The 22,593-nt window shown below is 35.9% G+C and overlaps 1 protein-coding gene across 5 annotated transcripts in view; it reads left to right on the forward strand.

Moving 5' to 3' along the window:
• EPC1 (enhancer of polycomb homolog 1) overlaps window positions 1-22,593 on the forward strand; it is a 94,703-nt gene that overhangs the window by 70,652 nt on the left and 1,458 nt on the right. For 3 of the 5 annotated variants that reach the window (XM_025885781.2, XM_025885779.2, XM_073885508.1), the window contains exons 3-14: window positions 5,285-5,430; window positions 5,844-6,050; window positions 6,428-6,576; window positions 7,451-7,610; window positions 8,846-9,022; window positions 9,105-9,194; window positions 9,277-9,425; window positions 11,230-11,582; window positions 18,965-19,089; window positions 19,170-19,256; window positions 20,073-20,214; window positions 20,549-20,912. In XM_025885781.2, coding sequence (XP_025741566.1) covers window positions 5,285-5,430; window positions 5,844-6,050; window positions 6,428-6,576; window positions 7,451-7,610; window positions 8,846-9,022; window positions 9,105-9,194; window positions 9,277-9,425; window positions 11,230-11,582; window positions 18,965-19,089; window positions 19,170-19,256; window positions 20,073-20,214; window positions 20,549-20,912 — 2,149 coding nt within the window. Of the gene's footprint in view, window positions 1-5,284; window positions 5,431-5,843; window positions 6,051-6,427; window positions 6,577-7,450; window positions 7,611-8,845; window positions 9,023-9,104; window positions 9,195-9,276; window positions 9,426-11,229; window positions 11,583-18,207; window positions 18,325-18,964; window positions 19,090-19,169; window positions 19,257-20,072; window positions 20,215-20,548; window positions 20,913-22,593 lie in introns of those variants that run through there. The other 2 variants (XM_025885780.2, XR_012376052.1) reach the window with 2 other exon arrangements.

Consider the following 22,593-nt stretch of genomic DNA (forward strand, 5'->3'; position numbering starts at 1 on the left):
TGCAGTATGCCATCTAAGAGTGCATAGTCTAATCATAATGGGAATAATAATAATAAATGTTCTGGGGAGAGGGCTGTATTCTTCAAAAACATCAGTATCTTAAAAGACAAAGAAAGGCTATAGAAATGTTCCAGGTTAAAGGAGGCCAGAGAGACAATAACAAAAATAATACTTGATCCTAGACTGGTCTTGTGCCGGAGGGGGGGTAGGTTATGAATTACTGGGTCAGCTGATAAAATTGGAATGTAGGCAGGAGATTAAATTGTTTTATGAGTGTAAATTTATGAAGTTGATGACTGTACTGTGATTATATGAAAGAATCTAAGGAAATACACTCTGAAGTATTTAGCAGTAAGGAACCATTATGAATGTAATTTATCCTCCAGTGCCTCAAAAAATAAAGTGTAAGTGTACATAGAAGCTAGAGATATAAAACAGAACACATGCAGATGATAAAACAAAATTTAACAGGTGATTCTGGGTAAAGGATATGCAGGTGTTCCTTGTACTATTTTCTTGTGGGGTTTTTTTTTTTTAAGATTTTATTTATTTATTTGAGAGACAGAGACCAAGAGCGCTTGCGAGAGAGAGAGAGAGCGAGAGAGAGAGCGCGAGCGCAAGCACGTGGAGGGGCAGAAGGAGAGGGAGAAGCAGGCTCCCAGTTGAGTGGGGAGCCCAGTGCAGGGCTCCATCCCAAAACCCTAGGATCATGACCTCAGCCGAAGGCAGACCTGTAACTGACTGAGCCACCCAGGTGCCCCTAGACTGTTTTCATTTTGCAATTTTTATGAGTGTGAATTTCTAAGTAGGAAGGTGTTTTTTTTTAATAGATCTTTGTAGAACCTACTTTTAAAATTACCTCTTAGAATAGAGATATCCTGTCTTTATGCCCTGATTCTGAAAGATTGCATTTCCTCCTTCCCTTTGCCTACCTCCATATCCACCTACAACATCCAGTCTTCCGCCAGTATTCTTCTGGTACTACTCTCATGTAAAATCCATAGCATCATCCACAGAATTTTATCAAAAAGGATTTTGTATCTGTGATTTCAAATCTGAGATTCTCCATTCTCCTCAAGTACATTCTAAAAGTGACTCAAAGCTCTCAGTTACTTATGAATATAAAGAAGTTGAAGACTTCGATGATCTAGCTAGCCAGTGATAGCTTTGTCTTCTTAGGTCTAAGGCAAATGTGTCAAATACCTACCACACCATAGTAAATATCACTATTAACAACATTTTCTGCTGCTCAGAATTTGTTTCAAGAACTTTACAAGTAGATATTACCAATCATTGAGGGCTAGTGTTGAGTTGAAACCCACTTACCATTCCTGGGCTGAGAAATTTCTCCTTGCCTAGTATAATGTGCCTTCTTTTCAATCAGGGATTACATTCTGTTTCTAATCCACAATTTGTCCCATTTCAGTGCCCAAATATCCTTTCACTATTGGTGTTATAGACATACATACTTAGTCCAAGCTACATATGGCATTTGTTACATAAATATTTATATACATTTCATCTGTGTTACTTGACTAAGCATAAGGGCAAGGACTGTTGTGTACTACTTTGTATCTTCTTTAAAAATAATCAATTTAGGGGGCGCCTGGGTGGCTCAGATGGTTAAAAATAATCAATTTAGGGGCGCCTGGGTGGCTCAGACGGTTAAGCATCTGCCTTAGGCTCAGGTCATGATCCCAGGGTCCTGGGATCGAGCCCCGCATCAGGCTCCCTGCTCAGCAAAGAGTCTGCTTCTCCCTCTCTCTCTGCTGTTCCCCCTGCTTGTGCTCTCTCCATCTCTCTGTCAAGTAAATAAAATCTTTAAAAATAAATAAATAAACTTACTTGTATGTACTATTGTGTTCTTTTTGCTTGGATTTATTTTCTACTGCATTTTCTCCTCCATCTGTGTATTTTATTTAACCATACACATATCTGGGTTTATCCCTATCAAAATATTTTAAAATGAGTTAGCCTCTGTAATATGGCTCCTGTTCTTAAACAATTATTGGCTAGCTAGGTCTCATTTTAATTGACAGAGCTTAATTACAAGGTGCAATCCGCTTGCCTATTTCTCTGTAAACCCTGTTTTCTACTTTGAACACACTCAATAACATGCCCCAGAAAATTTGAAGATTCTCCTCTTTCTAGGACCATGATAACTATGTTAAATCTTTATCAGCTGCAGTTGAGCTGTCATTTGGAAGCGGCAGGTTGGGCTGAAGCTAAATTGCACTTTAATCATTGGCTATGGTTTTTTGGTCAAATGAAATCCTAAAGTGAATTTTTACATGTTAGCATTTTTCTAGGGCTTTAGTGTTTTTATGTCTGAACAAGATTTGGTTCTTCTTGTATTTTAAGATCTTACATGTGTTTGCACCATCTGTAGAAGGAAAGCTTCTTGCAGAGGCGAGAGCATTCTGACCCTCAGATACTTGTTAACTTTCCGTGGAAAAGACACTGAGCTCCCTAACCTAGGGATCTTCCTTTCCAGTCTTGACTGCCTGCCCCAGTATGTTGGATGTGACTTGTCATTCATGATATAATATATGTCAAATATAGTTTGGTAGTGCAAACGTAAGGTGATATTAGGTGAGCTTGTTTCGTTTTTGTAAATAATTAAGTTTTGTAAGTATGATTTGATCTGAAAAATTTTATAGTGGAAGATGCCAAGTGATACATAAATAAGACCCTAAACATACATAAAATATGCCCTTAAGAAGCAGAACAATGCTAGTTGGTCCCTGTCAGTTTGGCTTTCTGGATTATCAGGATCACCACTCTATTAAAGAGTTCTGTTAAAGAACTTTAAATGATGACAGAAATATTTTATTATTTGTGCTTTCTGGTACAGCACTAGCCACATGTAGCTATTTATTTATTTATTTTATTTATTTATTTTTTAAAGATTTTATTTATTTGACAGAGAGAGACAGAGAGAGAGGGAACACAAGCAGGGGGAGTGGGAGAGGGAGAAGCAGGCTTCCTGCCGAGCAGGGAGCCCGACGCAGGGCTTGATCCCAGGACCCCGGGATCATGACCCAAGCTGAAGGCAGACGCTTAATGACTGAGCCACCCAGGCGCCCCGCCACATGTAGCTATTTAATACTTGAAATGTGGCTAATGTGACTGAGGTACTAAATTTTTAATTTAATTGATTTGAATTAGCTAATGATTATCCTATTGAACAATGCAGATATGAATTGTTTTGGTTAGGGACCCAAGAAAACAAGTGTTTTAATCTAACAGACAGTGTTTAATCTACTCCAGGATCTGCAAAAGCTCTGTTTACATCAAAATAACAAACAGAAATAGATCATGGAAAGTCATTGGAGGGCCTCTGGGTGTAAGAAACAGGGGTGCAGAGGTGTTAACATATAGAGATTTTTATGAAGGAATCTAAATATTTTAATTAGGAATATTACAGAAGTGTAAAATAGGTCAAAACAGAAAACAAACAACGATATAATATGTTCAATTCTACAAATATTTATTGGATTCCTATAGGCCAGATACTATGTTAAACTTGAAGCAGGGAGGGAGGATGGGGTAGCCAAAGGGTACCCTCTTGTACCTGTCACAGATATCACTAATGGATAACTACATATTTTTTCAGGGTTTTTTTCCCCCACTTTAATCAAGGCAGTATCAGAATGCTTTTCAGTAGAGTACTGCAAACAGTTGGCATACAAGATGAACATGTTTACTGTCTTTGCCGAGGTAAATAAGTCACAGTGCCTCCTCTCAAGGAGCTCAGTCATATCCTAATATTTATCAAGTAGATTATAAAGTATGTGTAGAAAATAGTACAAGAGAAGGTCATTGATTTAGAACTGGAATTTTTAACCTTGGTGCCACAGCTTTTAGAGATATTTGAATTCCTTTTAATTTGTGCAGAATGTTATATGTTCACACAGTCTGTTTTTCTGGGAAAGGGTTCATAGCATCAATAAAAGATAAAAGTGGCTGGGAACCACTTACTAGTTGGGCAATCAGGAAGGAATTCCACAGGACTTGAAATCAGGTTGTTTGCAGTCATTTGTTAGGTGGGCAGGCAGAAAACAGCTAATGCAAAGGCCTCAAGACATGAAATAGCACGCTGTATGAAATAGATGAAATTTGAGGGGCACCTGACTGGCTCAGTTGGTAGAGCACACAACTCTTGATCCTCGGGGTTGTGAGTTCGAGCCCCATGCTGGTGGAGAGATTACTTAAAATATATATATATATATGTATATGAAATTTGATAATACTACATCATAAAGTACTGATGAGACTGGAGAGGCTAAGTCAAAAAAAGACCTCATACAGTCCTAAGGATTTGGATTCTGAGGTGATAGGAAATTAAGAGTTATTAAGCAAGGGAAAGGTGTGAGACATTTTGATATCAAGCTATTTAATAGTTTACTTATATTATTGTTAGCCTAGTTTAATTTTGACACGTAATTGAATGACATTTGATGATGTGGTTCTTGGCGTTTTTTTCAAATCTTAACAAATATAAGAAATACATCACATTTCTGTCACCATGACAATGATTGTCATGAGGAAACAAGCCTCCTTAGCAGAAGCGCACTCATTGAGTGATAGCTATTACTGTTATTGGCAGTGGCTTCTTTTTTTTTTTTTAAGGATAGTTCTTCCTTTTCTTTAAAGATTTTTATTTATTCATTTTGAGAGAGAGAGAATGAGAGAGAGCACATGAGATGGGGGGAGGGTCAGAGGGAGAAGCAGACTCCCCGTCGAGCAGGGAGCCCGATGCGGGACTCGATCCAGGGACTCCAGGATCATGACCTGAGCCGAAGGCAGCTGCCCAACCAACTGAGCCACCCAGGCGCCCTTGGCAGTGGCTTCTAACACTTCAGCTTTAAATACCACTCCCTAAGCATTTGGTAAAGTAGTTACATAATCTATTAAGTAGGATTTCTTCTAGAAACAATCTTATTTAAAGACCTTTTATATTATATCAAACCATATGAAATTGCTGATATTTTATCATTTTTAGCTATAAGATTTACGTAGAGTTGAATCCAATACATTTAATAATCTCTTTATGTTCTTAATAATGGGCTTCTAGTTTATTTTTGAGGTGGGGGAAGGGGTCACATCCATTGTCTTTTATGACTTATGTGTGTGTCTATATTAACAGTAACTTTAAGTGTGGGAAGCATAAATTTCTTATTTCTTTAGAAAATCTAGATTTTGTTTCTATCCAGACATCTGTTGAGAAGTTTTTGTCAGTGGATTCACATAGTAAATGATTGCTTATGGTTTCTTCTGTCAGCTTTTAGTTTGGACGCTGAACAGCCTGATTATGATTTGGATTCTGAAGATGAAGTATTTGTGAATAAACTAAAAAAGAAAATGGACATCTGCCCATTGCAATTTGAGGAGATGATTGACCGTCTAGAAAAAGGCAGTGGTCAGCAGGTACAACTTCACTGTATATATAATAAGTATATGTTTCCATATATATGTATATGGAAACAGGATAATATTGGGGTGAGGGTAAGTGAGCAGTCTCTGGAATTAACAAGCATGAATTCACATCCCATCTCTGCCCAGTACTAACCTGTATAATCTTGAGCGATACGTTTTTAAAAAAAAAGGTCTCTGTGCCTCGGTTTCCCCTTCTGTAAAATAGAGATGATAAACATGATAAGATTGTTGTGAAAATTAACTAAACTCATGTATATAAAGCGTCAGTGACTGACATGTATAAGGCACTCCACGTTTGCTGTTATTAATACTGTTGTTATTTTGATTATTGTCATTAAAGTTAGAAGGACTTTTGAACCTTATATATGTATTATATGAAAATGACATAATGATTTTACATTTAGCCAGTCAGTCTGCAGGAAGCCAAGCTACTGCTAAAAGAAGACGATGAATTAATAAGAGAAGTTTATGAATACTGGATTAAAAAGAGAAAAAACTGTCGAGGGCCATCTCTTATCCCATCAGTAAAACAAGAGAAGAGAGATGGTTCCAGCACAAATGATCCTTATGTGGCTTTTAGAAGACGTACTGAAAAAATGCAGACTCGAAAAGTAAGTGAATTTGGAAAACTTTTTTTGCAATTTTTTTTAATATAAGAATTATTTATGCTTATGACATATCTCTGCATCGGAAGGCTGTATTTTAATTTGTATTTAAATAGACTTTCTGTGCAAAATAATGAAAAATACTAATTTAAAATGAATCAACCTTAGGATTCATTACACAACTATTAATGATATATTTTAATGTTAAACTATTTAAAAATCACATATAAAATTGATTTCCTGGTGATCCATATTCCCTTTCAGTGTCTTTAAATTCTAATCAGCCCTTCAAATGTATGTATCCTTATATATTAGTAGCTGTGTTCAGAATGCCACTAGTTAGAAATGTTATTGACGTTAAAAAAGCAACTTCATATTTGCAGAATCGCAAAAACGATGAAGCCTCTTATGAAAAAATGCTTAAACTGCGTCGAGATCTGAGTCGGGCTGTTACTATTCTAGAGATGATAAAAAGAAGAGAAAAGAGTAAAAGGGAGCTATTGCACTTAACACTGGAAATTATGGAAAAGAGGTAAAGTATACTTTAATAGGATCAGGAAGTATCGTACCATTAGCATTTTGTGTATTGAAGTATGGTACCTAAGCAATTAACCTTGGAAATACCTTCCTTTAATAATAAGTAGAAACTATTAAATGTGTGATATGATATATTTTGCATAATTTTACATGTGTTTCTCTATTTTCTTTAAAAGTGACTAGGTTCAGTAAAATTAAAATATGGCAGGTATAATCTTATTCTTTTGTCCTTATTTGAGTTGAGTGCAAGGCTGGGAAGGAGAGAACATTTGTCAATTCTAAAGTTTTTAATTTACTCACTAGATGGCACTGATTTTTTTTTTTTTTAAATACATACTGTGTTTTTTAACAGAGAAGTATAAAGAAGGGAGGGGAAAAGTCCCATAATCTTAACACTCAACCATTTGGCAAGGTACACAGTGACAACTTTAAGCCTCACTCTCCTGTTTCCTAGTCAGTATCTCCAAAGAAAACCACTATTAAATTTCTCATAATTCATTTCAGGAAAATTAGTTTTATAGGACAGACAATTCAAATTAGCAGAAAGTTCCTCAGCACCATTGTAGGCATTAATTTCAACATCTCCACCAAATCTTTCACCAAAATTGGCAAGTTAAAATTCGAACCTTTATTTTTTTTACCACAATCATGTATTTATGGTGCAAAGATAAAGCTATAAGCCAAAAACTAAATGGAAGAAACAGAAGGAATTATGTACTCTTTTTTTTTAATAAGCATTCAGCAAATTATCAGAGTTTAATCTTACCGTAAGTCTACTCAGTGTTTATAATCGTATCTCAGATATTAATAGTCCTAGGTATTTACAGCACTAACTTTAACTTTTGCAGCTTTCTTTTTTATAATTTCAGGTATAATTTGGGTGACTACAATGGAGAGATCGTGTCCGAGGTTATGGCACAGAGACAGCCAATGAAACCTACTTATGCCATCCCCGTCATCCCTATTACTAATAGCAGTCAATTTAAACATCAGGAAGCAATGGATGTGAAGGAGTTCAAAGCAAATAAGGTGGTAAACATTTTTGTGATAACAGTAGCTGATAACAGAATGGCGTTTTATCAGTAGAGTGAAAGAAAAATACATATAAACCCTACCGTGAAATATGCTGCAAAGTCAGCTTTTGATTCAAGACTGACCTCGAATACTGTTGTAGATGCAACGGTAGGAATTATAAAGGGAGATACCATATAGATGAACTTTTTAATAACTTACTTTTTCCAAAAAGAACCATAATGCCATAAACTGCCTAAAACTTGATACAAGTATTTAGCATATGTACACAACCATGATACTGCTGTGATCTTTTTCTTCCCAACAAGTATCATTTTTGCCTCTAACCTTTCTTGCGTCTTGCATACTTCATACTGCTCCTAGCTTTTGCTCTCACCTGCGTACGTATTTCCAACATGCACTGTGTTCGTCAGCTCAGTCACTCCTGCTTCTGTATTTTATCCTTGTGTTGTCCCTGTTTCATGATTTCATCTCTTTATCACCTAAAACTGCCCAGATTCACTCCAGAAAGCCTTTACTGTTTAGCTACCAAATCCTTACTATTACTTTTGTAACACCTCCACAGAAAAGTTATGAGGTTTGCTTTGTGTATATGTAAAATTGTTTGCATTATTATCTTCCCAAAATTGATTTGGTAACTCTTTAGAATAAATACTAGATCCCCCCCTTTTTTTATTCTCTTCTAGAATTTTTTTTTTTTAAAGATTTTATTTATTTATTTGAGAGAGAGAGAGCACATGAGAGAGGGGAGGGTCAGAGGGAGAAGCAGACTCCCTGCCAAGCAGGGAACCCGATGCGGGACTCGATCCCGGGACTCCAGGATCATGACCTGAGCTGAAGGCAGTCGCTTAACCAACTGAGCCACCCAGGCGCCCCTCTCTTCTAGAATTTTGATAGAAAATTGAGAAAAAGGTACAGGAGCTAATGGTAAATACTAACTGCAGTTACAGGCTTTCAGAAGCTGAAGAACTTCTGTTCTCTTCTTTTACTTTAACTGAAATAAAATCTTTCATGAGATTATGTTTAGGTTGTAGGAACATTATCCCTGTTTCACAGAGACCAACCTGTAAGACTTTACAATATAAGATGACAAAACATCAGCATCTTATATAGCTCTTCCGAGTATGAATGACTTCGTTCTAGCTCTAAACTTCTTATTAAAACTTACCACAAACTACAGGCTTGTTGAACGTGGTTTCTAGTGTTTGACTAATAATATGACTTTATTGTAGCAAGATAAAGCCGATCTTACCCGACCTAAACGTAAATATGAAAAGAAGCCCAAAGTCTTACCATCATCTGCTGCTACAGCCCCTCAGCAGACGAGTCCTGCTGCACTGCCAGTCTTTAATGCTAAAGATTTAAATCAGTATGACTTTCCCAGCTCGGATGAAGAACCTCTCTCCCAGGTAAAGATACAAATTTCTCTATGAGTATAGAGGAGAAATGGAGGAAGTCACATGTTTTGACTCACTTCATTTTATTTTAAAGGTTTTGTCTGGCTCTTCGGAAGCTGAAGAAGAAAATGATCCTGATGGTCCTTTTGCTTTCCGTAGGAAAGCAGGCTGTCAGTACTATGCTGTAAGTTTCAGGTTCTCTTTTTAAATAAAAAACTTCACCTTTAACTGACAAAATAAAATAATTTGGATTTTTTTTTTTTTAGCCTCACTTAGACCAAACTGGCAACTGGCCTTGGACTAGTCCTAAAGATGGAGGATTAGGGGATGTACGATATAGATACTGCTTAACTACCCTCACCGTACCCCAAAGGTGTATTGGATTTGCACGAAGACGGGTTGGGCGCGGTGGAAGGTAAGTGTTTCTGTATTCCTAGCATAGGGACAGTAGGGTAATGAAATCTAGAGCTTAAAGAGAGGGAATCCTTCTAAATAGCTTATTTGTTCCTATTTTCTGTTCCTAACTGATTTTTGATGAAAATACTTAAACTGCAAAAAGTTGTTTCAGAAGTTCTGGGAGTGGGGCACCTGGGTGGCTCAGTTGTTAAGCGTCTGCCTTCGGCTCAGGTCATGATCCCGGGGTCCTGAGATCGAGCCCCACATCGGGCTCCCTGCTCAGCGGGAAGCCTGCTTCTCCCTCTCCCACTCCCCCTGCTTGTGTTCCCTCTCTCGCTGTCTCTCTCTCTCTGTCAAATAAATAAATAAAGTCTTAAAAAAAAAAGTTCTGGGAGATGTTAGGAGAAAGGATTGAATAAGCTAAGAAATGTCATGTAACTAGTACACTAAGTTGTTTAATTCCTCAGTGAAAAGGCTCCAGAAGGGGCACCTGGGTGGTTCAGTTGGTTGAGCATCCAACTCTTGATTTCAGCTCAGGTCATAATCTCTGTGTCGTGAGATTGAACCCTGCATCACACTCTGCACTCGGGGCTCAGCACGGAGTCTGCTTTAGATACTCTGCCTCTCCCTCTCCCTTTGCCCCTCCCCCCACATGCTGTCTCTCTCTCTCTCTCTCTCTCTCTCTCTCTCTCTCTCTCTCTCAAATACATAAATAAAATCTTAAAAAAAAAAAAAAAAAAGGCTCCAGGATCCATGCATGACCTGCCCTGACATCCCAGTTTTTCAGGATCTAATTACTGTTGTTCTTTTGTTTAAACATGATAGAACCCCTGTACACTCTAGATGCCTTTATGTGAGAATTTGTGGGGGAGGCAGGAAGGAATTACAGAACACATAAAAGTGAAGAAAAAGAAAGATATTCCCATGTAGGTGGAAAAAAAAAAATAAAAGGCAGAACATAATATCAGGGTGCTTTCAGGAAGAAGAAACCTAAGGATGTAATTTATAGTGAGTTATGGCTTATACCTGTTTCTTTCATTTTTCAAATCTTAATTGCAGTTTTTAATCACTTAAACATTAGTTTAGAATTGTCTGGGCATGAAATATATTTTATTTAGTGCCTTTTCCCCCATCATTATGTTGACATCAATAGTGGTGAAAATTCTGTATGTTGGCTATATTTTATTCTATACTAGCGTAGTCAATGTTAGTATTTTAAGATGGAAACATTTATAAAGTTTATATAAATAACACATATCCTCTAGAGTAGTGGATCTCAAATATTTTGTCAATAAGAAATTTTAGTCGTATAAAATAACCCAAAGCTCGCATACTTTTTACTGCTTTTCTCCTACCTCCCCCACCCCTGCAAAAAAAAAAAAGAATTAAGTTTTCGCTTAATAGAGAACAGATATTTTATGAAGTGTTTTGGTGCTTTGTAATGGAAATAAAAATCTTTGGTTGAAAAGCAGTTTGGAAAGAAAAATAGTCTCATGTTTTATCAGTAACTTCTGCTGGTAGACCAACTCATAGAACTGTTAGTAGGCCATTGCTAATGTAAAATGAATAGTGTACCTAATTCTTTAAGGTGGATTACTCTCTTCTTTAATCAGATTGTTATAAAGTAAAAGAACTTTTATCAGAAATTGAAAATTTACCCAAAAAATTTGAGAACTTAGCTTACAGGGCCAAATACTGAAATAATCAAATTTATAGCTTTTAAATATTTAGTATGAGATGGCTTTGGGGGAATTGGGAGGGTCTTTTTTTATAATTTTTGAATAGCTATTTTACATATATGTTCCCTGCCTTATTTTTAATAGGGTCTTACTGGACAGAGCTCACTCAGACTATGACAGTATGTTTCAACATCTGGATTTGGAAATGCTTTCCTCTCCACAACATTCTCCAGTCAATCAGTTTGCCAATACCTCAGAAACAAATACCTCGGACAGATCTTTCTCTAAAGACCTCAGTCAGATACTAGTCAATATCAAATCATGTAGATGGCGGCATTTTAGGCCTCGGACACCATCCCTACATGACAGTGACAATGATGAACTCTCCTGTAGGAAATTATATAGGAGTTTAAATCGAACAGGAACAGCACAACCCGGGACCCAGACATGCAGTACCTCCACGCAAAGTAAAAGTAGCAGTGGTTCAGCACATTTTGGTATGTTTATTTGTTATGATGTACATTTCTGTAGAAATGTCAGGTTCATCCATTTTCTGAAATATGGTGTATTATATTTAAGGCCAAAAGTCCTTTTCTCTCAAACTAATGAGAAAAAAAAGGACCGAGGTTAAATATTTGAATTCTCTTTGTACATGTGTTTTCACTTAAACACATCCGCATGCAAAGGTGTTTATTACTACTTAATATATGGCATTTGTTTCCTGGATATACTCTGTGAACCCACAGTTCACAATTCAGCAATTATATTTTCAAAGAATATGGAAAGAAAATGGGCCATTAATTGTTACTATTTTATGCTTGGATACTTCTCTAGTCTTTTATTTAAACTGTTTAAAAGTAGACCAGCAGGTCAGTAGATATGCAAAAGTCTTATCTACTGACAGTAATGCAGAATAATTTATAAGAGAAACTAATTTTTCAGAGAACAATACTTAAAGGATTATTTTAATTTTATAGGATCATTATAATTTTGGAAACATTTCCAGATAACATCTACTTTAGCATTATGGCTATATTGTGAAATGTGTCTAAAATAAATGCTGTCTTTAAATATTCCTAAAATTTTAGCTTTCTATTTTAAAGCATAAATCTGTGTTATTTGAGGCATGTAAGTTATAGAAATTCACTGTTAAAATTATGTTACCACAGATTTTTGTAAAGGTAATTTAAATACAGATTTTGAAGTGACTGTAGAGATATTTATTGTGTCGCCCTAGTTATCTGGTAAGGCTACAGTTAAATCTTCTAATAAATATGAAAATGTGCTGCTTATTCTTAAAGATCTCCAGAAAAGGTTCCATAAACTAATTTACTTTGTGTCTGGAAAACAAGTACTTCTATGAAATGGAAGTCTTTAGCTCATAAGAAAAATAATCACATTTCAGAAGTCAACTAGAAGATAATCTAAATTATTCTGAGTCCTAACGGATTAGTATAGTCCCATTAATTTCAGAGTATATACTATGGAGAGTCTGTTTCTCTCAGCTATTACAGTCTTAAAAATCAAAATAAAGAACTTTTCAATATGAAAGAGGACTTACATAGTGTGCGAGTATAGGGATTTTAGAAGTATAAACTTGTAATATATTTCCCCTGATAGATATTTAAGCTGTATAAATTCCTTGAGACTTCTTGTAGAAAACTGGCATGTTTCATCAATCCCCATCTTCTCGCCCCTTAAAGTAGAGAACTTGCGGGATGCCTGGCGGCTCAGTCAGTGGAGCATGAGACTCTTGAACTCTGGGTTGTGAGTTCAAGCCCCACGCTTCATGTAGAGATTACTTAAAAAAGTAAAATCTTAAAAAAAAAAATAGAGAAGTTGAATTGTCTTAACTATCTTTTAATGATCTTTATATAAATTGTTTTGCCATACTACATAAGTAAGCATTGATATTATGAAACTTGACTTGTGTTTGCCAAAGAATATTGAAGAGTGAACATTGAACAAGTAGTATTACCAAAAGTTTAGCTGAAAAACAATTTTTAGTAACTGTGATTGTCTTTTTAATCATGTCCTCTTCCATATAATGTGATACAACCTTTAAAGAATGGGTTTATCAAATTTTTTGTTGCACATAATTGTTTTCAATTTTCCCTTAATTTTTACTAGATCTTTTGTATAGTTAGAGAATAAATGCCTACAGATTGCTGTTGGGTAATGCTTTATTCTTTCCTGTTTGTGAATATTCCAAAAACCTAAAGCTTTTCTCTTTATGCTCTACAAAGTGTATTATAATAGAGTCCTATCATATGTACATTTAACTTAAGTGAATTCAACTATAGGCCCCTGGAGAAAAAAATAAAATTTTAACAGTTCAGAAGTTACACAGGATTCTAATACAATTCTACTGCAAGAATATATTGTCCAGAGTGGGCCACTCTGGGAATGGCAGAAGTGAAATCTGTTACTGTTGCTCTCCGAGTATCTGTGCTTCCATTGTCTCACATTGAGGTTAAGCATCTCACCTCCATCAGTGTAATTTTAATTTTAAAGATAAATTTTTCCGTAGAGCATGGCCCCCAAATACAAGCCTAACTATGTCATCTGGTACTCAGCCACAGAACCTGATCTAGTCTGATGCCAGAGGAAAAACTGTCTTTGCTGTGCTTATTAAAAGAGATACATCCATCATGGGAGACTCTAAAGGAATTTTCAAGGCTTAATTTTTACTATACTGACTTCAGAACTTAGCCACTATGATATATGAGCCAATTGATATATACTTACTTGTCTGCTTCTTAAGCCAAATACTTTGATTTAGCCATTTTTTTATTAGTCTGTCATTATTTTAAATATTTACACATATGCTGTGGCATAGTGATGCCCTCTGGACTGATTTTCCTTTTTCTAACTATCACCTATAAGAGCCTATTTATTCTCATTTTCAAATAGGAAATTCTAAATGAGGATATCAGGAGCCCATTATTTTTAGTAAAGGGCATCATGAGCTTTAACACACCAACTTTTGTAGCTTCTGCTGCTTGGAATTTTTTTGCTTGCTTCCCAGTCTTGGCCATTTGCATAGTTGTGTGGCCAGATGGCTAATAACCTGGTTAGTTGCTAGAGTGCTTGATCCTCTGGATAACACACAGCAAAATGACACAATGTTGAGGAACTTGGGAAGACTTAAATATATGTGTGTTTAGAATTTCTAGGACTAGATTTTAGTACATATGAATCAATTCTGCATTTTTAATAATTGAGTTAATATGTGATTTGGACAGTTTCCAAATACAGTCTACTATTTTTTTTTTTTAATCTATAGAAGCACCTTTGAAAATTTAGTGTTTGTTCAGTGACTATTCATTTGCATGTCTTTGAGTTTGGGGGATATGACATGTCAGAATTAATACCTTTTTCATAATTAGAAAGAACTCTATCATTTAGAAAGACTGTAAATAGAAAAGTGATTTTTAAACCACCATTATATGTTCAGGATTTGAATTCCCAGTTCCCACTGAAATTTCATCAGCTTTCTAAATAATTTTCCTAAGCTCACATGTCTCTACCAAAGATTTGGTTTATTTTCATAAATTAATAGGATATATGTAGCTAGAATAATATGTTCTTAAGTCTCAGGATCTGTAGCTTACTTAAATTAGTACATTTTACTTCATAAAATTTGTAGCATACACTTTTCAAAGGAACTCTAGATTCAAGCATTGGATATTTTCATGGTTAGATTTTTTAAACCTGTTGGGCCTTAATCCTTATCCAAGTGTGTTTCACAATTCAAAATTATATCCTTAGCAGGGTGTGAAGTAGCACCCATAGTAGTAGAATTAATAGTTCTGTAGTTGTGTGCTGAAGTGCAAGATGATTTACAATAAGTGGAAGATTGGATCACATAATCTCATGTTCAAGTAATTTGCAGCCAAATGAATTCAGGTTCATTCATGTTTGGCCATCCAAGGAAATACACCATATTTTTCTTTTCAGATTGGATTTCTGGGTGGCTGATAAGTACTTATGAACCTCAAAACTATCATTCAAGCTTCCTGGTTAGGGGATCATACTTTAATACTCTCTGAAGTCATTTTATTTTATGTTTCTTTAAAGTAACCTTTTCCCGTATTAAAATAATATTCTGCCTGTGTACTGCTCAAAGATACTTCTAATCAAGGGTTATCTTTTAAAATAGGTGTTTGGGTTTATTGGGGTTTCTTGTTTTTTGTTTTGGTTTTGGGTTTTTGCCTTTTTTTTTTTTTAACTAACAAAATGATGTACATTTTGGTAATCTTCCCTCTATCTTCTCAAACTGGATTTTCAAAATAATTTTTTCCTAAGTACCTGTCACCCTCACCTACTCCCACATCTTTGATCATTTCCGTTGGTCTGCTCCAGCTGCGGGAATGTGACTTAGGGGGCAACAGCCTCAACTATTCCGGGTGTTGGGGTGCCGCACAGTAGCTTCCTGTCCAAGTGGACTGGTAACATCTTAGACTGTAGCATCTAAATTTCTACTCCAGAGAATTGTTAGCCACTACCAAAAAATGGTAGTTTCTGACCTTTGTCTAGACTGCTTAGGGAGGGCAGATTCAACAGTTTTCTAGATCAGGTTATTCTAGAGTTGGGAATCTTGCTTAAAAGTTTGTCCATCTACGAACAAAAGCTGCCTCCTTAAATTTATAGGTTCCTCTTTCGCCCTTAGAAACATACTGAATAAGTTTTCTTGCTTTCCAACATCATAGTGTCCTTCAAATATGTGAAGTCCTGTTATGCTCCTTCCCTAGTCTCAGCTTTTAGTCATGTCCCTCGCATGACTCCTCTCTCATACCTAGATTCCTGTCAGGTGCTGTATAGATGAGGGTGTTTGGGGTTTTTTTTTTTAAGCACTTGATTCATACTGTTGGGTATATTAAAAGTTTAATTATTTCTTGAAAATATTAAATCTAAAACAAACTTCGTTTATTTCTTTTCATATTTAAAATTTCAATGGTTTAGGGGTGGGGTTCCCCCCCCTTTCCACTACTAACTTTATCTGTGACCTCAGATGAAAGTTTCTTCATCTTTAGTGTGAAGTTGTAGGAGGAAATCACCAAGGATGCCTCCTGATCTAAAAATTCAGTGTTCTGTGAAATGCTTCTGATTCTAGGTTTGGTCATCTGTCGCTGAAACCATCATGTCCATCTTTATGTTAATTATAAACTTGACTACCACACCCTATCTGGAGGTAGACCTGGAACCATAACACTTTCTGCCTTGATAGAGATTAGGGAAATAATGGTTATCTTTATTTATTTCCATTTAGCATTTGATTAGACTTTGAATTATAATGCCATCTGAAGTCTTCTCGGTTTTCTATATAAATAACAGTGTAAAACCCAGTTCAGATTGTATTTGCCCAAATGTATACCTTACCTTTGTCCAAGCTTTCCTACTTATTCATATAGCCTTTTGGATTGGAAATTTATTTCTCAGAAAAAATATAAAATCCTTTCATCACTTGGCTGAAAAGGGCTTTAGTGATCACCTAAATTAATCTAAGTATGTTGGATGAACATAACTGAGCCCCAAAAGGTTCAGTCACTTGCCCAGGTATACTTGGCTAGTTACGATGGAGCTGAGAGCTAAAAAAAAATCAAGGTCTCCTGGCCCCTAGACCCATGGTCTTTATTACCATCATTGTCTGTGTATATGTTGCTTGGCATATGCATTTCTTCTAGATCATTTATGAAACATGTTTGGGGAAAATTTCGTAACTAGACTCCAAAAGTGTAGAGATATTTCTAAGCAGTAGATTGTCAGTAGGGATCTAAAATCGTGATGAGAATTAGTTGCATTTTTATTTCTAAATCTTGTATTAGGAAGAAGTTAACAGTTGTTTAAAAGTGAAATTCACAAGACCCTTAGAGACCAGGGATTATAATGTTGACTTAAATTAGGGCGAAAATGTTTGGAACTTTTTTCCAAGTCGGTGTCTAATGTATTATTGCCAATTTTTTTATTAAAACGTACATAAACACAAAGTTCTATAATAATATTTTCATTCATATAAATGGAGTTTTTTGTATATAGGTCTCCGGGGAATGCTAAATTATTGTTTTCATAAATATGTAATGACCTGACCTTGTAGAAATGATCCTTTTTTAAAAAAATTTACTGAGCATCCCCTGCTAGGAAATTCAAGACTTAGGCAACTCACTCAAACTTAGGAAGTTAAAGTGTAAATCTCAAAAACATACTAGCAAAACTATTTAATAAATTAAGGATCTTTAGGTTTAAATAGTTGCTTTTTACGGATTTTTTAAAACATATAGATAAATGTTACATTAATTATAAACAATCAGGGCAGCATTAATTTTTGTAAATTTTCTTCAAGTTTTGATTCAGCACATTTCTGTTACATGGAAATGGTCATTCTGATACCAAGTTACTTTATGTCAATATTTAGAAGTTAATCCTGTTGTCAATAAAAGTCTTCCCTATAGTATTCAGATCTGAGAATTACAACATAGTAGGAAAAGAAATGCATCAAAGGACAGATAACAACTAAAGTTTTTACAACAAGAAATTATGTTTTTGCTCTTGTAGCCCAAGAACTTAGTTCAAGTGTAAAGCCTGTGTAGACACTAAATTTCTGGGGTTTTCTTAAACTTTATTTCAGAATTTTCTGATCCATTCACAATATGGTGGAATTTCTACCTAAACATTTTGTAGTGGTACTACTCAGGAAAGCTGTATCCTGGAAGATAAAGATTCTTTATGAGTTATGAGTGAAAATTATAAAACTTGATGAAGTGATATTCTCTTCAACTAAATTATTAAAATGCAATTAAAGACTACAACATATTAAGTGACAGTGTTTTGAAAACATTAAAATTTAGACTGAGGAAATTTGCATTGCATGATTTATAGATTCCCTGGTATTCAGGGATGCATGATAACCTTTTTTGTGTTTTGAAATAATTCTTACCCAAACATCACAGGTTTCTTAAAGAAGCCTTTAAAGTCAGATGTTGTGATTGTATGTGCCCTTTTTTTTTCCTTTTTTTAATCGGCAAAAATAAGAAAAAGAAAAGAAAAAGGTTTCCTTTTTAAAAACTGCACACACTTTTTTGGGGGGTAATAAATGAACATTTTTTTGTTTGTTTTTTTTAGAACTGAGCTCTCCATAGACAAACATAAGTAGCATAACACAGTGTCTTTCCTCAGACATCATTCTGTACAGTAAATCAACATAAACAACTCCGTTCTTATTGACTGGATTTTTTCCAGGTGGGTTAATTGGGTGGGGAAAATTAATTAACCTTAACATTTGGAGCCTCTTTTTCTTCCTGTTAAAGGATGAGTTCTTTAAAAAAATAAAGGTAATAAACCAACAACCTTATATTCCATGTAGAGGGAATGTTTATAATGGCTAAAATCAAAAAATGTCGAACAATTAGTATTGATACACAGAATGTTAGGGATCGTCTAAATGCATTGGGACAGTAATATGAGTAAATGAGAAACCAAATGGTAATTATCAGATTTCTTCTCAAGCTCAGTGCAAAGTTGAATTCCAAATATGTGGATTTAAAAAGCTGGATTACCTTTTTACACTGTCTAGCACAAGTGTCACAGCTTACAAAAATCATGGTTCTCAAACTTGAGAAGTGAGTTCTCTTTCCTATGTTGTTAAAACTCGGGAAGTTTATAATTTTGTGTTGCTCTGAACTCAAGCCACTCCTGTTAAATGTGGTTGTAAAAATGTGGAATTTTTCCTATGGAAGTGGTCTTTAGCAGGATCATGAGCCTTTGTCAGATGCTTTAATTTTGCACAAAATCTTTTTTAATGCTGAAATTTGTTTTGGTACTGTAAGATGTGTGTGCGCTCTGTGAGTTTTTATAAAGTGTCCCCTTGTTTTATGTCCAGCATTTACAGCCGAACAGTACCAGCAACATCAGCAGCAACTGGCACTAATGCAGAAACAGCAGCTTGCACAAATTCAGCAACAACAACAGCAAGCAAATAGTAATTCCGCCGCCACCACTGCACAGGTGAGGGATTTGTCTGTCTTATGATCATCCCTCATTGTTTCCCACCAGAGTGCATCTCTAATTACCAACTGTTGTCATAGAACCTTGCATCTAACCAGCAGAAAAGTGGCTTTCGCCTGAATCTACATCATAGCCATTCTATACAGGGTTTAGAAAGAACGTTACAGGTGAGTATGGAAGCTGTTACCTCTGCTCCCTATTTTAAAAAGTAAAACTACAAAGCATAGTTAAATGAGATCAAGACACTGTCTTCCAAGTTTGTCCTGTAGTCTGTGAATGTACCTCTTTAATATATAATCTTACCCAGCTCATTCTCTTGGGTATTTTAATTATTATTAAAATTTATTTAAAGTTACCATACTAAACCTCTTTGACTATTAAAAGAAATCACTTTTAAACCTCAGGCATGATAAACGTTTGCCATTTAAACACATGTAAGGCTCAAAGGCTAAAATTTGAATCTTAGCATCTTGGAGGAAAAATTCATTTAAAAAACTCAAGGAGCCTCTTAATTTCTAGCCCAAGTTATGATACGATATTTTGTTACTTCTGTTCTAAAGGGATAGTTATCTTACTGTTCCAGAGGCGCCTTTGTTTATATGTGTATGTATGTGTAAGTTAGGTGAAAGAAGCTTACCTATTCATTTTTCGTCATATGTATTTGCAAATCACTGAAATGTTTTACTAGTATATTTCTTGTCTGACACTTTGTGTCGGAGGTTTACTGTTTCCACATTATAGGTTTCTTTTCATAATTGACTTGTCCATATTATATAGTGTCACATACGAAGATCAAAATTCATAATCCCTGAGTTCTTAGATCTTGAGCATTCTTCAAATTTATGACTGTCAAAGAGATAAAGGTATTTCAGTGGTTTGCCACTCTGGTTTATATTCACACTATTGTGGTGTACCTGTGTGGCTTTAATGTTAATTTGAGACCAAGCGATGCAGATTAGATTTGCTTTGTATTTTCTTTTTAGGGTTTTGTTTCCAAGACTTTGGATTCTGCTAGTGCTCAGTTTGCTGCTTCTGCTTTGGTGACATCAGAACAGCTGATGGGATTCAAGATGAAGGATGATGTGGTGCTTGGAATTGGGGTGAATGGTGTCCTTCCAGCCTCAGGTAAGGATAAAGACATTTAGGGGTGCCTGGGTGGCTCAGTCGGTTGAGCATCCGACTCTTGATTTCGACTTAGGTCATGAGCTCAGAGTCGTTTGATCGAGCCCTACAAGCCCCGCGCTGGGCTCCGTGCTCAGCAGGGACTCTCCTTGAGATTCTCTGTCTCCCTCTCCCCCCGCAACCCCCGCGCATGCTCGCTCGCTCTCTCAAATAAATAAATAAATCATTAAAAAAAGAAAAGGACAAAGACATCTAAATTGTCCTGATGTTTGTAACATGTATCTATAATAAACAGCAAAGCTGTACATTGTTTCAATGCTTCTTCCTTTTTCTCTAGGAGTATACAAGGGCTTACACCTCAGTAGTACTACACCAACAGCACTTGTACACACGAGTCCATCAACGGCAGGTTCAACTTTGTTACAGCCTTCAAACATGACACAGACTTCAAGTTCCCACAGTGCACTGAGTCATCAAGTAACTGCTGCCAATTCTGCAACAACTCAGGTTCTGATTGGGAACAACATTCGATTAACTGTCCCTTCATCAGTTGCCACTGTAAACTCTATTGCCCCCATAAACGCACGACATATACCTAGGACTTTAAGTGCTGTTCCATCGTCTGCCTTAAAGCTGGCTGCCGCAGCAAACTGTCAAGTCTCCAAGGTTCCATCTTCATCCGCTGTAGATTCAGTTCCAAGGTCAGTAGTTATTTGAAGTCTAAAATGTGTGCAAAATATGAGCTCTAACTTAAATCCTCTGTTAGTGCTCTCTACTTACTTGTGTTTTTTGTTCTTTTCCTTATATACATTAACAATGGATAGATGAGAATTCCTTATTTATTCAAGAACTAAACAGATGTAATAATTCAGTATTTGTTGAGAATTTGAATTAAATGACATACTGAATATTGCATATGTGCTTTGGACGTCACTTTCTTAGTATAATAAGAGTTTACAATGCTTTCATTTTCCACCTTTGGGTGGGAGGAGTTCTCTTTAGAATGTTTCTTTTGTTCGTTTTCTTCCATAGCTTCTCACGTAAACAATTGATACAACCCACCTGTGGCTTATGCTAAGCTGCTCTTAATAATGTAAATAATATAAAGGCTTACAGTATTAATGCCAGGTCAACTTCTACTCAAACCATTATTTTTTATGCTAATTTGTCTTGTTGGGTTTCAGTAGATGGTTTAGAATGTTTGCTTGGGCTCTCCTGTTTTAACTATTAATGGTAATTAGAATCCTGCTACTTACAAAGTACTGAAAGGGGAAACAAAAAGAGAAAGACAAGGGGTTTTCAGTTTAGTTAGAAGACAAGCATAAAAGTGTAAAAATTAAATAACGTTAACTGAATAATAGGTGAAAATCGTTCCTGTATTACAGAACATCATATCCTTATCAAATTAATTGTATAGGTTATGGCTATAATTTCAATATAAGGAGAAATCTTTTCATACCAGCGGTATTCTGGGAAAGTTCTACAAAATAAGATCAGATTTGATCTTGGTTGGGCAGAAAAGAGGAAGAGAGCCGGAGAAACACAAATGTGTTCAGAGGTTAAGGACTAAACTAGTTGGTCTAGAGGTTTGGGAAGGTTAGTAGTTGAAGTTGGAATGGGAGGAGGAGGGCAGACTTTGGAACAGCTTGGATGCCAAGCTGATAAGTAGACTTCCTCAGCCAGGAGTGGCCCAGGAGGGAGGCCCAGCAGGCTTTGCAGCAACGGACTGTAGCCTTAAGTTTCCAAACCGATGCATCCCTGTCTGCTTCTCAGCTTAAGTAATAGTCATCATCTGCTCCATTCAGATCCATTCTTACTAGCATTCCGGGTCTAGTCATAACTAATCAACCAGTTAGAGTTCTTACTTAAATATATAACACCTGGTTTTCATTTTTATATCACTTATTTTAGTCCCTTTGTTTTAAAGATAAGGGAAATAAGATCCAGAGAAGTTAATGGATTTCTGCAAGCACACACAACAGTGTAGGTGCTAGAACAGCGATGACCCTGGTCTTCTAATTACCAGCTCAGTAGCTGCTCAACTGCACATAACAAAGTCCTGACAGGAATGAACCTCAGTCACGTCTGCTTCTCTTTCAAAACTTTCATGAAAGGTTTAAAAGAAGAGGAAAGTGAAACTATATAGCCTAAAACTTGGGAATTCTTTATGTTTTTAACAGCTGGGTTGCTTGGCTGCTACTACAGTTTTGTCGGTCACCTAGTTGACCATGGAATTTATGGTGGACAGAAGCCTGACTTCTGGTTGTGTATTCCTGATAATAAACTACAAAGGCCCCTATTCCTCTACTTGTGTCTCATCCCCAAAGAGAGTCACATTTCTTCCCATTATTAAAAATAGCTCATTTTTTTCATTGGGAAGAT

The sequence above is a fragment of the Callorhinus ursinus genome, unplaced genomic scaffold (assembly GCF_003265705.2).
Source record: "Callorhinus ursinus isolate GAN/ISIS: 27379988/994484 unplaced genomic scaffold, GSC_fseal_2.0 scaffold62, whole genome shotgun sequence".
Lineage (NCBI taxonomy): Eukaryota > Metazoa > Chordata > Mammalia > Carnivora > Otariidae > Callorhinus > Callorhinus ursinus.